Raw genomic sequence first — 13,356 nt, 5'->3', positions numbered from 1 at the left:
TGACAGCTTTTCCCAGGGGCTGGAGATATCACTTAGTGGTTAGGAGCACTGAGTGCTCTTTCAGAGGACAAGAGTTCAATTCCCAACACAGATACAGCAGCTCACAATTGTCTGGATCTCCAGTTGGGGGCATTATGGCCTCCTCCTATACCAGGACTTCATGGAGTGCACAGCAAAACAAGCAGGCAAAGCACCCATACACAGTAAAAGAAATAAGAGGCTTTTACTGCAGTAACATTGGGAGAATTTTAATCTGGCATAAACACTGTGATATTTTCTAAGACTTAAACCTCAATAAAAGTTTTCACAAGTTTCTTATCTTTATTTCTATTATATATACTGTTGTTATTTGTAAGCAGAAAATGGTATATCACAGTATTTACAATGGTATTTTTCTCTCCATCTGTTAAGACTTGTAATATGGGTATAGGAAATGCCAGCCTTAGCATTTGTAAGGTTTCTTTCCAGTATGGATATTCTGATGTGTTCTAACTTGTTTGCCTCTAGTAAAAGATTTGTCACATTGCTTACAATGGTAAGGTCTCTCTCCAGTATGAACTCTCTGATGTTTTATAAAATGTGACATCTTGGAAACGGACTTGTCGTATTGAATACACGTGTATGGTTTCTCCTCAGTGTGAACTGAGATGTCTTCTAAATTGTGCATTCCAGGTAAAGGACTTGTCACATTGCATGCATTTGTAAGGTTTTTCCCCAGTATGAACTCTCTGATGTGTTCTAAGATCTGAATCCCAGGTAAAGGACTTGTCACATTCCATACATTTGTAAGGTCTCTGTCCAGTATGAACTCTCTGATGTCTTCTAAGATCTGAGCAATAGGTAAATGATTTGTCACATTCCAGACAACTATAAGGTCTCTCTCCGGTATGAACTCTCTGATGTGTTCTAAGATGTGAGTCCTGGGTAAAGGATTTGTCACATTGCTTGCAAATGTAAGGTCTCTCTCCTGTATGAACTCTCTGATGTGTTCTAAGAAGTGAGACCTGGGTAAAGGATTTGTCACATTCCATACAACTGTAAGGTCTCTCTCCAGTGTGCACTCTCTGATGTCTTCTAAGACCTGAGCAACAGCTAAAAGATTTGTCACATTCCTGACAAGTGTAAGGTCTCTCCCCAGTATGAACTCTCTGATGTCTTCTAAGACCTGAAGAACAGTTAAAAGATTTGTCACATTCCTCACAACTGTAATGTCTCTCTCCAGTATGGACCCTCTGATGTCTTATAAACTGTGACATCTTGATAAAGGACTTGTTACAATCCATACATTTGTAAGGTTTCTCCTCAGTGTGAACACTCTGATGTCTTCTAAGTTGTGAGTTCAAGGAAAAGGACTTGTCACATTCAATACATTTGTAAGGTTTCTCCTCAGTGTGATCACTTTGATGTCTTCTAAGTTGTGAGTTCCAGGTAAAGGACTCGTCACATTCTATGCATTGGTAAGGTCTCTCTCCTGTATGAACTCTCTGATGTTTTCTAAGGCCTGAGTCCCGGGTAAAGGACTTGTCACATTCTATGCATTTGTATGGTCCCTCTCCAGTGTGAACTCTTTGATGTGCTCTAAGATCTGAATTCCAGGTAAAGGACTTGTCACATTCTATGCATTTGTAAGGTCTCTCTCCAGTGTGAACTCTCTGATGTCTTCTAAGATCTGAATCCCAAATAAAGGACTTGTCACATTCCATACATTTGTAAGGTCTCTCTCCAATATGAAATCCCTGATGTCTTCTATGATTTGAGTCCTGGGTAAAGAACTTGCCACATTTGATAGATTTGTAAGGTTTCTCCTCAGTGTGAACATTCTGATGTATTCTAAATTGTGAGTTCCAAGGTAAGGACTTGTGACATTCCTTATGTGTGAAAGGTTTCTCCACAGTATGAAGGCGTTGGTGTATTTTACAAGTAGAAAGCTGGGTGAAGGATTTTTCACTAACAGTGCTCTGGCAGGGTGTAATTCCATTATAAATTCTCTGATGATCAGTGAGGTAGGAGGCAGTCCTGAAGCATTTCTTGAATTTCCCACACTGGTGTGCATTTTCTTCAGAATAGATTGGTTGTTGCAAAAGCCTGGATGAGGAACTCAAAGAGTCATCACCTTCTTCCTGTCTGTGCTCTTTCTCTGCAGTGTAGACTCTCTCATCTTGAGTCATGTTGAAACACAAATTTACAGATTTCTCACACTCTTTAGATCGGCAAGGTTCTTCTCCAGTGTGCATGCTCTCCTGTCTGTCTGGGATTGATGAGTCAACAGAGGCATCCCTGTGATTACTGCATGTGTAGTTATTAGAGTTTTCTGTAGTTTCACTTGTTCTATAAAGTGCACATGTGGAGGGATCATGCAGCACTTTGCCAAAGACATTACACTGACAAGACTCCTTTTCAATCTTCACATATTGATGACCAGGAACACATTTGCAATAGTTCTCTGAAAATGAGTACAGTAAAGATTAATAGGGCTTGTTCCAACAATAAACATGTATTAAATGACTGTCTTCCTAAGTTGTCATTTAACTTACGTGAACATGGAATTATTTAGTTTAGAGCATCTAGTAATGGACAGTTTCCATTCACTATAATTTTATAGATTTTCACAAACACAGCATAGCAACCTTCAAAGGTCAGTGATTTAAAACAGATATCTCATCTTTATCAAAAATCTCTAACTGGAAAAAGATGGAAAAAATAATTGATGGCCTTGAATTAGCTGTAGGACAGAGCTCACTGAGGGATTATATCTAGAATACATGTCTTTATCTTTAAATCTTTCTTCTTAGAAAGTGATCAAGAGGAGTGTAATTCAAAACCAGGCTTACAGTGTTCATACTTAGTAATGGATGCAAAGACAATATTCTTAAGACATCACAGGCTTTAGCTCATTTCAGCCAGGGCTGTTGTGGGCAACTATTGCTTATTTCTGTCAGTTAGTCTCAGAGTCCCACACACCACTGTGTTTCCTAACTTTCCTCATAGGGTTATTTTCAGGTCCACTCTGACTCCTGAGTTTATTTCCCACAGGATGTATGTGTATCCATCACCAGGGATAAAATGAAGGATATGATATGAAGATATGCATACAAGGAAGGCAAGTATAGAATAACATTACTTCAAAGATCCAAGTTAGACTTAAAAGTTTGAAAAATTATTCCAGTCCAAATCCAGCACAGTCAAATAAAACTACAATTTTAGTAGTAATTAATCACCACAATACAGGTGTAATAAGACAGAAGGCTTTCTGACAGTTATTACAGCAGACAGGATACATCCTGGGGATAGGACACTACAATAAGTTAAATGACCAGGAATCATATCAAGTGGAATTCAATATCAAAAAACCATTCTCAGCTCTTGCTTTCTCTTTCACTTTAGGCCTTCACTGTTCCCTGGCTCATTCACTAGCCCCCTCTAGTGGTGGCTACTCCCTACTCTCCACATTCCAAGGCAATCTTATTTTTTCCAGACAGGTGATCACGATTACCTTAGATACAAACATCCACCAGTTCATTCAGGCAGTCTATAACTCATGCTAGACATTTAGAAATAATGAAGAAGTCTAACTCAGTAGTGGGCTCAGTATATGAAAACATAAAGAAGAGGAATTTCAACAAGTTTTCTAGATTGATATTTCTAGTGAAAATCCTCAGTATATTTAGCATATTCCATGTTATTTATCTTGAATTTTTCTCACAATTAAAAAGATGTCTATTGCAATAATGGACATGGAGGTTTAAGAAATGAGTGGAAATGTTATTTGCTACTAAGTCTACAGATGAATCTTGGAACCAAATAAGTGGAATGCAAATTAGAAAGAGAAACCTAAATAGCAAGAATATTTCAAACTACTAAATCTGCACTGTCTTCTGTTTGTTTTTTTAGGAAGCCTTAACAGATTTTACAACCTATTAAGTTAAACCAAACAAAAGATGGGTTGGGAATTCAACAAGCAAAATGTGCTCACCCACAAAGACCAGGTTGCTGTAATTCTCCAACATCACATCAATGCACAAAGCCCTCTGAGCAGAGCCCAGGCATTCCCACTCCTCCTGGGAGAAGTCCACTGCTACATCCCTGAAGGTCAACACACCCTGAAACACAAAAGAATGGTTTGACCAAGTGCTACTTGGATGTGCTTTCCTGGATAGAAGGCAACACAATGTAAAGGAGGAACTAAGATAATTACTCAAAAATAAGATTTCTCATTACAGTCACATTCTATCATGAATGATGCAACTCTGCAAAAAGAGGATGAAACAACTGTCTTACAAGCAGTATACATGACACAAAAAATAAATTTAAGTTTTAGACATGGTTATCTCTCTGTTATGGATGTGGTGTTTATGTCACATAGGATCTTATTATACATGTCTCTGCTTTAAATGTTGTACCTGTAGATCATTTGAAAACACTGACACATATCAATCCTGTCTGTATTTATGGCATACATGACTCTATTCTAACAGAGTCAGGTGGGATGTTTACACTCTAGGTCCAATGGCACACCATTAATTAGGAAAGAGGAAGGTATAGACAGCAGAATATATGATTAATTTTATAGAGGAGAGTTTTGGATTTTTCCCACAGTAGCAGAGAATGTAACAGCACTACGTACTATCAATTTTAGCATTGACATATAAGGTAAGTAGGCAATGGAGTTAATATTATGACAATATTTGGACAAGTATGAATAGAGAAAAATCTGCATCAGTATTATTTGATTAAATTCAAAAATTCCCTAGGAATATGCAAAAGCTAACAGAGACAAATGACAATTTCAGAAATTTTTAAGAGTATTTCACTTCACTCACAAACAGTAATAAAAATTGAAGGAACTGTAAGAACTGTATCAAAATATGTTCAAGGTAGAGGTAAGAGAATCCATACCAGAGAAACTTTGAATAAAGCAAATAGCATGAATTTACCAAAAATTAAATTAATTTAATACCAAGGAAATAAAATTGCACATCCACAAATGGGCTAAACAAACAGTTTTCAAAGACAGAATTTCTACTGACCAACAAATATTGAAAAAGTGCTCAGGATCACAAAAAGGCAACCATGGAAATGCAAATTACAACTACTGGGATATAGCGACTCACCCAAGACAGAATGGCTGTCATCAACTAAACTGCAATAAATGTGAGATGGCACAGGGACAGAAAGGAGCCTTACTCACTACTGATGGAGGGGAGGGTGTAAATTAATACAGCTAATGTGGGAAACAGTTTGGAGATTACTGAAAATAACTGAAGATAGAACTAACATATGACCCAGCCGGACAGACCCAAAATGTGTAATATTCAGTGCAGTCATCACTTTTAGAAAGAAAACACCATGTTTTTGCTCATGTGCATTATGTCACAGTCACATGTGCATATAGGGTAAATGTTAATGAGGACACAGTATAACTTGGAGAAAAGAGAACAGGAAGGTTAAATTATCAGGGACTGAATGCAGGTAATGAATCCAGTTACGGAAAAGGATATTAAGCTAAGAGTTTTTCTAGTGCTAATTCGGAGAATGTTTTTTGGGGTTTGGGTTGTGGATAAGGAAATCAAAATATATTCAATTGTGAAATATGAAATCCCATGTGAGGCTCCAGAGCTTCTGTGCCCTGTGACGACTCTGCCTGCATAGACCACACTAGGTTTTATAGACTTTGGGTTTGATTACTTCAGTGCGTGATTTTATTGCTGTCTGTTCACAGAATTGATCAGGATAAATTTTTTTTTTAAATTCTCACAGGCAATATATTAAAAGCTTTTAATCCATGAAAGTAGAACATACATAGAGAGTGGAGAGGACCACTGACCTGTGATATATTTACTGGAGAATTAGCCATTTCTTACTGTTTCGCTTCTTTGAATTTCTCTTTCAGGAACAATGAACACATGGCTCACTTCCCTATAAAATAAAGGATCAGAATGTAGCAGTAATATTGAAACCTGTTAGAGAACAATGTCAAACCACATGCAAAGAGCCAAAAAGGAGAATATGACCAGGTGTCTGGTCAGTGATCCTAAGACAGGAGAGCATGGAAAGACATTTGAAGCTTGAAGAGAGAAATCACCATCAAGCATCTTGTTACACAAAGAACAATACTCTCTTAAAATTGATAGAGACCAAGACAGCCACCAAACAACACAATTGATTTCACTAAAGCGGCACTGCAGATAATAAATTAGAAGCAATACATACAGCAGTGAGTCGGAGGAATTTTCCATGAGAACATGGGAGATAATAAATTTCATGTGAAGAGTAGATAATTACAGGAGAAATGAAAAGTAATCATTCATGAGCAAGACAGCAAACCACTATTTCTCACAAACATAGATGATGAGTACTACCAAAAAAAAAAAAAAAAAAAAAAAAAAAAAAAAAAAAAAAAAAAAAAAAAACAGGTCACACTGAAAATCAAAATAGAGAATCCTCAAATAAATAAACAAACCCTCAAAACTCGACATCCTACTCCACAGATATATGGTTACCCATGTTCACTCCTAATCTCCTCACAATAGCTATAAAATGGAAACAACCTAAATGACCCTGAACTGGATGAATGGATAGTGAAAGTGTAAATTTTCAGCTGTAAAGAAAATTGAAATCATGGGATTTGCAGGTAAACAAACAGACTTGAAAAAGATCATATTGAGTGAGGTCACCCAGATCCAGAAAGACAGACAGCGCATGTTCTTTCTCATAGGAAGTTCCTAGCTGCACATCTTCAGATGTGAGTCCACAACCTGGAGTGAGTGCAGTAACCAAAAAAGGAATAAGACAGCACTGGAAGGTGGGAGGGATTAACAGGGACGTGAGTAACAGGGAACAAGTGATCTCTAGGGGAAAGTGGAAAGACAGTGATGAGGATTTAATTATGCAGAACACCTGGATATAAACACAGAAGAATGAGGGAAAAATAATAGTAAGGGTGGCTGGAAAATTCATATGGAAGCCACTTGTTTCTTGACTACTATCCATCAATGTGGTGATATCTTGTTTGTAAAAATAAAGCCTGTCTGAGGGACAGAGAATGGAGCTAGGTGTTGGTGGCGCACACTTTTAATCCTATCAATAGGGAGGTAGAGGCAGGTGGATCTCTGAGTTGTAGGCCATCATGATCTACAGAGCGAGGTCTAGGCCTGTCAGAGCTACACAGAGAATCCCTGTCTTGGAAAAAAAAATCATTTCTACTCAGAAGGGGCACCAGATCGCATTGCAGAGTGTTGTAGACCACCATGTAGTTACTGGGAATTAAACACGGGACCTGTGGAAAAACAGCCAGTGCTCTTAACCTCTGAGCCATCTCTCCAGCCCCCACCCCTTTTTTGAGGAAAATGCTGAGAGATCAGAGAGAAGGAGCAATACACAGCTACACCTTATCTCCTTAGCATCTCAGCAGACAAGAGAGGGAGGGACTGTTTCTCCCTGCTTATATCCGTTTTAGACCCAGGCATATCACTTCCTGTCTGTCTGTACAGACCTAAGGACCTCTATGCTTAGCTAGAGGCAAGCTCCATTCTCTGACCTTCAGACAAGCTTTATTTATATAAGCAAGATTATCAGCACACATCAACTACAAAATTCCTACAATACATAAAGTCTCTGACCAACTGTAGTTAGCTATTAAGTGATAATTTCCCAAATGTATTGAGGATGCTCCTCACAAGAGCCACAGAGTTTCCACCAAAACAAGCAATGCCAGGAGTAGGGAGCCTGCTTTGAATTTGTTGGACACAGTTGTCGGAGAGAATTCTAAATATTACAGGGTATTGCTGTTGCACATGGTTGCCTCCCAGAGGAAGAAGATTGAGCTCCTAGTGTTGAAGAAGCCACACAATTTCCAATTTCCACACAAATCCTACAGGACTAGAGATGAACCTGATTTTAAGGCTTGCTGCCTGGCAACAACCTTTCATGGTACCAGAAGGCAACAAGCAACCATCCAAAGGACAGTGCCAAGCAACAGTCCTACTCAGCTGTGACACCTCTGAACCACAACAATGCACTGTATGATAGCCCTAAGGGTGCAAGGGTGGCACACATACCTCAGAGGAAACCAACATACTCTAATTGGACTAAGACACTCTCAACAAGAGAAAACACATGCTGGTACTGGAAACCTACCCACGTCTCCAGGGCTAGGAAAGGCATGGATCTTGGAGGAGAACCCCAAACCACTACTTTACTGCAACAAACCACAAGATCACACAGTAATTACACAGCCTACAAATCACCAGATAACTCAGAAGAATTAAGGATTCTTCTGATGGATGAAACTAGCACAAAGCTGTACCTGGTGTTATAATCTCATGAATAAATTGGCTGTGTCTTGCTATAGATTCTTTCTGTAGCATTTTCCTTCCTGTAAAAAACTTGGGATTTACTTCCCACAGTTCTGCACCATCTGATCTTTCACAGGCAACAAATTTCTCCCATGCATTTTGAGTTTTACTGATTACACTCCCTAGCTATGTGTAAAACCTGTTCTCCATTAACAAGTCCTAGTTTGCTGATTGCGTTCCTTAGCAATGTGGGAGGCCTGTTTCCCACTATCAGACCCTTGTTCTGCTCTCCTTTGTTAACTGAAGAGATCTAGCTTCCTGCACTTAATTATCCTCACTGACAGGCATTGGTCAGTGTTTAGAGCCCAGGCAAAGGCATCTCAGCTAAGACTTTCCCAAACATCCAAGGATATAGAATGACTACACCTCCAAAGTTGTTGATTCATAGCTGTCTAGATGGATAGAAAAAAAATAAGCCTGCCCTTGGCTTTGCTGTGTCCAATAAGAGAGGGCCCCAAGGCTTCAAGGAGCCGACAATACCAGAATGAAAGCATAAGAAAGTTTTTAGTTCCAATAATCAGCTAACAGGGGCTTTATTCTGTTGGGAGAGTTGAAGCCCCAACCACAAATGCAAGGCAAATTTAAAGGTAAAAGGGGAGAAGGGAGTCCTGAGACCACAAGTCTCATGTTGCAAGTTTCCCATGGTTACAGAGATTACCTAGCACACAGTTTCCATTCAAGGTTATCATGAAACAAAGGGCCTTGAGGAAGGCAGTAATTGTCACCTGGTTAGGTTACGAATAATTGGCACATCTGTGGGCCGAGGGCTTATGATCAGTGCACATCCTGTGATCTGAAAGTTTTATGACCCATAGGGCAAGAGGCTATCTGGTTCCCAGTCTTCTTAAGGCAAGGGGGTAGGGACAGATTTCTGTTGCAGCTGCTAGTGGGTTCGAGCTTCTGGTCATGTACTCCATGTTCAAAGGGTTCTCTCTTAGTTTGGGTCTTTTATTTTTCCCCCCTCATAGGCTTTACCTAACTAGCAGAGAGAGAAGCAATAACCTAAACTAACCCTGCACTAAAAGATTCTCAAACTTCTTGTTTTATTAAGTCAAGATTATAGCTCAGAAATTTACTGTCCCCTCCTGTTTCCCCTGAAAAGATAAAGACAAAGGTAATCAGCCCATTTACTCATCCTCAGGGAAAAGTAAACTTTCCTGAAGGCTTGTGTTGCCACTGAGGCCACAGCAGTGGAAGACTCCAGGGTTTGCTTCTTGTGCAAATTAAACTTAGACCCTCTCTGTGACCCACAGCCCTATGCAACTAAAGCTAAAAGTTTCTCCTAGCAGTTTTAGTTTTTCCTCTGTGTGTAAATTTTATCTGCATGCTGACCCTGAGAAACTCAAGCCTCATATTGTATTATAAAAAGAATCCCTGTTGCAAATGTATGTATACCTGTAACGCCAAGAACTGGCGTAGACAAAGAATTTGAAAGACAAAGAAATGGAGAGATAGAAACAGAGAAACAGAACAGCAAGATAGAAAGATAGCAAAGGAAGAAGTATAAAGAACATGCAGAGGAGCAATTGTGTCTGAGTCAATTCCTTTTTCCTTCAGATTTTAGTTTCCTTGCTTCTTTATAGTTCCTTTTTTTGAACCTGAGCAAAAAATTTAGAAGCTGGACTTTTTTTCCTTTTTCCCTTTTTCTTTTTCTTTTTTCTTCCCATTTTTTTATTTGAATTAGAAACAAGATTGTTTTACATATCAATTCCAGTTCCCTCTCCTTCCCATCCTCCCCCCAACTAAAACCCTACCTATCCCAAACCCTTTCTGCTCCCCAGGGAGGGTGAGGCCTTCCATAGGGTGTCTTCAGAGTCTGTCATATCCTTTGGGATAGGGCCTAGGCCCACCCCCTGTGTGTCTAGTCTCAGGGAGTATCCCTCTATGTGGAATGGGCTCCCAAACTCCTTACCTATGCTAGGGATAAGTACTGATTTATTACAGGAGGCCCCATAGATTTCTGAGGTCTCCTCACTGACACCCACTTTCATGGGGTCTGGATCAGTCCCATGCTGGTTTCCCAGCTATCAGTCTGGAGACCAAGAGCTCCCCCTTGTTCAGCTCAGCTGTTTCTGTGGGTTTCACCAGCCTGGGCTGGACTCCTTTACTCATCACTCTTCCTTCTCTGCAACTGGAATCCAGTTGAGTTCAGTGTTTAGTCATGGGTGTCTGAGAAGCTGGACTAACAAAGTTTTCAATACTTAACTGAACATATTCATCCTAAATTCCAACAGACAATAGGAGACAGTATAGTTGGAGTGTAGGAGGCTGTAAATATACTTCCTGATTCTTTTTTTTATTTTTTTTTTTCCCCCGAGGCAGGGTTTCTCTGTGGCTTTGGAGGCTGTACTGGAACTAGCTCTTGTAGACCAGGCTGGTCTCGAACTCACAGAGACCCGCCTGCCTCTGCCTCCCCAGTGCTGGGATCAAAGGGTGTACCACCACCACCTGGCTTGATTCATATGAAAACTCTGTTGGAATTATTTTCAGGAATGGAGACAAAAAAATACTAAAGGTAGAGAATGTGCAAGAATACCAAATGTCCAAAATTGTGAAAACAATAAATAAACCAAAAAGTATAAATTTTCAATCATTTCATCATATGTTAAAATGATTTCAATAAACATTATTCAATAATGGTATGAAAACCTGGTCAGTGGTGTGAATGAATAAGGACAGTATCACTCACATGCATAGTCAAGTAAGACTCCATTATCAATTCTGAAGAAAGTCTTCTCCTGAGGAGATTGTTCTCCTCAGAACTATTGCTAGTGAAACACAATGTGGCAAAACAAATTTCATGTCCCACTTCCTCCTTCCATTGATCACTTTCCACTCTCTAACCAATCCCTCCACCATACCTGCATCCTTAGCTTCTGTCTCCTCTGTCCTTCCAGGTCTCCTCTGCTCTGCTGCACAGGTGAGCAGGTCTCGGTGATCAGTGAACCCTGCACATGAGCAAGAGATTGTTTAGAAGCCCCTGGATTTCTCACACAGTACTGTGCTCAGCAGATGAATAGAAAACTAAATACAGGAATACACAAATGATTTCCTGACTGTCATGCAGTGTCACAATACTGGTAATATTTGGGAGGCATTTTTAGTTGGCATCTCTTGAATCCTGCTTCCAATCACACCTCAGTCATAACTCAGGGGCAGAAATGGTACTGAATGATTAGGGAGAGAATATTATACACTGGTGAGGTTCTGAATTTATCGTGATGGTGCCTTACATCTCCCAAAGGGACACACAAGAAGAGAGAACATTTCATGAAAATTTCCTTTTTTTTGCCTTTGAGGATTTCATTTATTCTGTGGGATGTGAGACTCATTCACACAAAGCTCACACACTTGCCAATTAGTTTCTCAAGAAATACTGTGGAGGAGCAAGGGAGACTACAAGCAAACAATTCTTAGCCATAGAAACCATACTGCTGCAATTCTGCAACATCCACTCCAGTACAAAGCCCTCGGGGGAGGGTCCAGGCATTGCCACTCCTCCTGGGAGAAGTCCGAAGTTACAACACTGTCAACAGACCACAGAAATAAAAACAACATTTGAACACTCATGTTGGTGCACAAGTTTAATCCAAGCACTTGGGAGATAGAAGTTGGTGAAATTTGGTGTTTTCCAGTCCAGTGTGGTCTACCTGGTGAGCCAGACAGAGTAATGCTAGAGGTCACGCCTCAAACACAGCAAACACCACAATCAAAACACAACAGTTTCATCATGTGTCCATGGACAGAGTGCTTTCTTGGACCACAGAGGAAAATGAATCTGACATTTTTCTGATATGGATGAGTTATCGTAATTATTCAAACCATGCTAACATCATTCTATACTCGAATGCATTTACATTTCTTTTGTTGTTTTCTATTTTCCTCTGAAACAGGGTCTTTGTGTGCAGTGCTAACTGTCCTTGAAGTCACTATGTACACCTTAGCAGCCTCCATCTTATTTGGATGTACCTGCCTCGGCCTTCTCTGAGTGTTGGGTTTAAAGGAGGGTGGTGGTGGTGGTGGTGGTGCACACCTTTAATCCAAGCACTCCGGTGGCTCAGGCAGGCAGATCTCTGAGTTCGAGGCCAGCCTAGCCTACAGTTCTAGGACAGCCAGCGCTACATAGAGAAATCCTATCTTACACCAGGCCTGGCAAAGACAATGTTCAGAATGCTGTCTGAGCCTCACAGGGTTCATATGTCTCAGACGGAAAATTGGTATTGGATATAAGTATGCTTTTAAAAGTTTATATTTACCAGTACACTGTGGGCCTCGAAACAAACAAATTTTCAGGCATTCCTTGACTACAATCTACAAGCTCTCTGCGAATCCAAGTCTCAAGGTAAATGTGCCACGCTTTTGAGTACGGAAGTGTATAACTTGGAAATGAGAATGGATGACTGTGAATTTCAAGAGCTTTGCTGTTTGCACCACAGCAAAGAGAATCGTGCTTGCAAATCTCCAGATAAATTCAAAAATTCGAATATTTTGGCAATCAGAAGATCAACTGAAAATACCAGGTGTATTCCATATGATCTAAAATACACCAAGGGAAAGACATCCACAGCAGAATTTGGGATCCGGCTTCCTGATGAGCAGCAGAGAAACCGCTCGCACCCCCGCTCCTCCCTCCCGGGTCCCAGCCCCGCAGCTCCTCTGACCTGGGAGCTTCCAGGGCCGCCGGGCTGCGGTTCCCGCCACTGCGCTGCTGACTGCTGACTTTCCCAGGCCGCCCCGCGAGCGCGGACACCGCGGATCCCGAGGTCTCAGGTCCCCGCGGACCCGCCGCGTCCTCCGCACCGGTTCCGCAGCGCGTGACTTCCGGAGTCCTACAGGGAGGGAAGGAATTTCCGGTCCTTTCACCCGGGTTCCGTGGAAACGGATCTCCCTGGATCCTCCCACTTAACAAAAAGAAAGAAATCCACTTTGGGTCACGTTGCTGTTGCAAAAATCGCCTACGAGGGGTATGGCTTATTTTCTTGATCAGTTTCCCAGCTCCACT

At 40.6% G+C, this 13,356-nt stretch overlaps 1 protein-coding gene across 1 annotated transcript; it reads right to left on the bottom strand.

Moving 5' to 3' along the window:
• Positions 1–227: 227 nt before the first annotated feature.
• LOC100757733 (zinc finger protein 54) lies at positions 228–13,211 on the bottom strand. The gene is given in 6 exon segments (XM_027433964.2): positions 228–647; positions 649–2,443; positions 3,974–4,100; positions 5,825–5,916; positions 11,216–11,302; positions 13,016–13,211. Coding segments are annotated over 4 exon segments (2,157 nt in total). The 5' UTR covers positions 5,855–5,916; positions 11,216–11,302; positions 13,016–13,211; the 3' UTR covers positions 228–442.
• Positions 13,212–13,356: the final 145 nt, after the last annotated feature.

The sequence above is a fragment of the Cricetulus griseus genome, chromosome 9 (genome assembly GCF_003668045.3).
Source record: "Cricetulus griseus strain 17A/GY chromosome 9, alternate assembly CriGri-PICRH-1.0, whole genome shotgun sequence".
NCBI lineage: Eukaryota > Metazoa > Chordata > Mammalia > Rodentia > Cricetidae > Cricetulus > Cricetulus griseus.
Note: the sequence above shows the minus strand (reverse complement) of the source record. Positions and strands in the feature narration are given on the sequence as shown.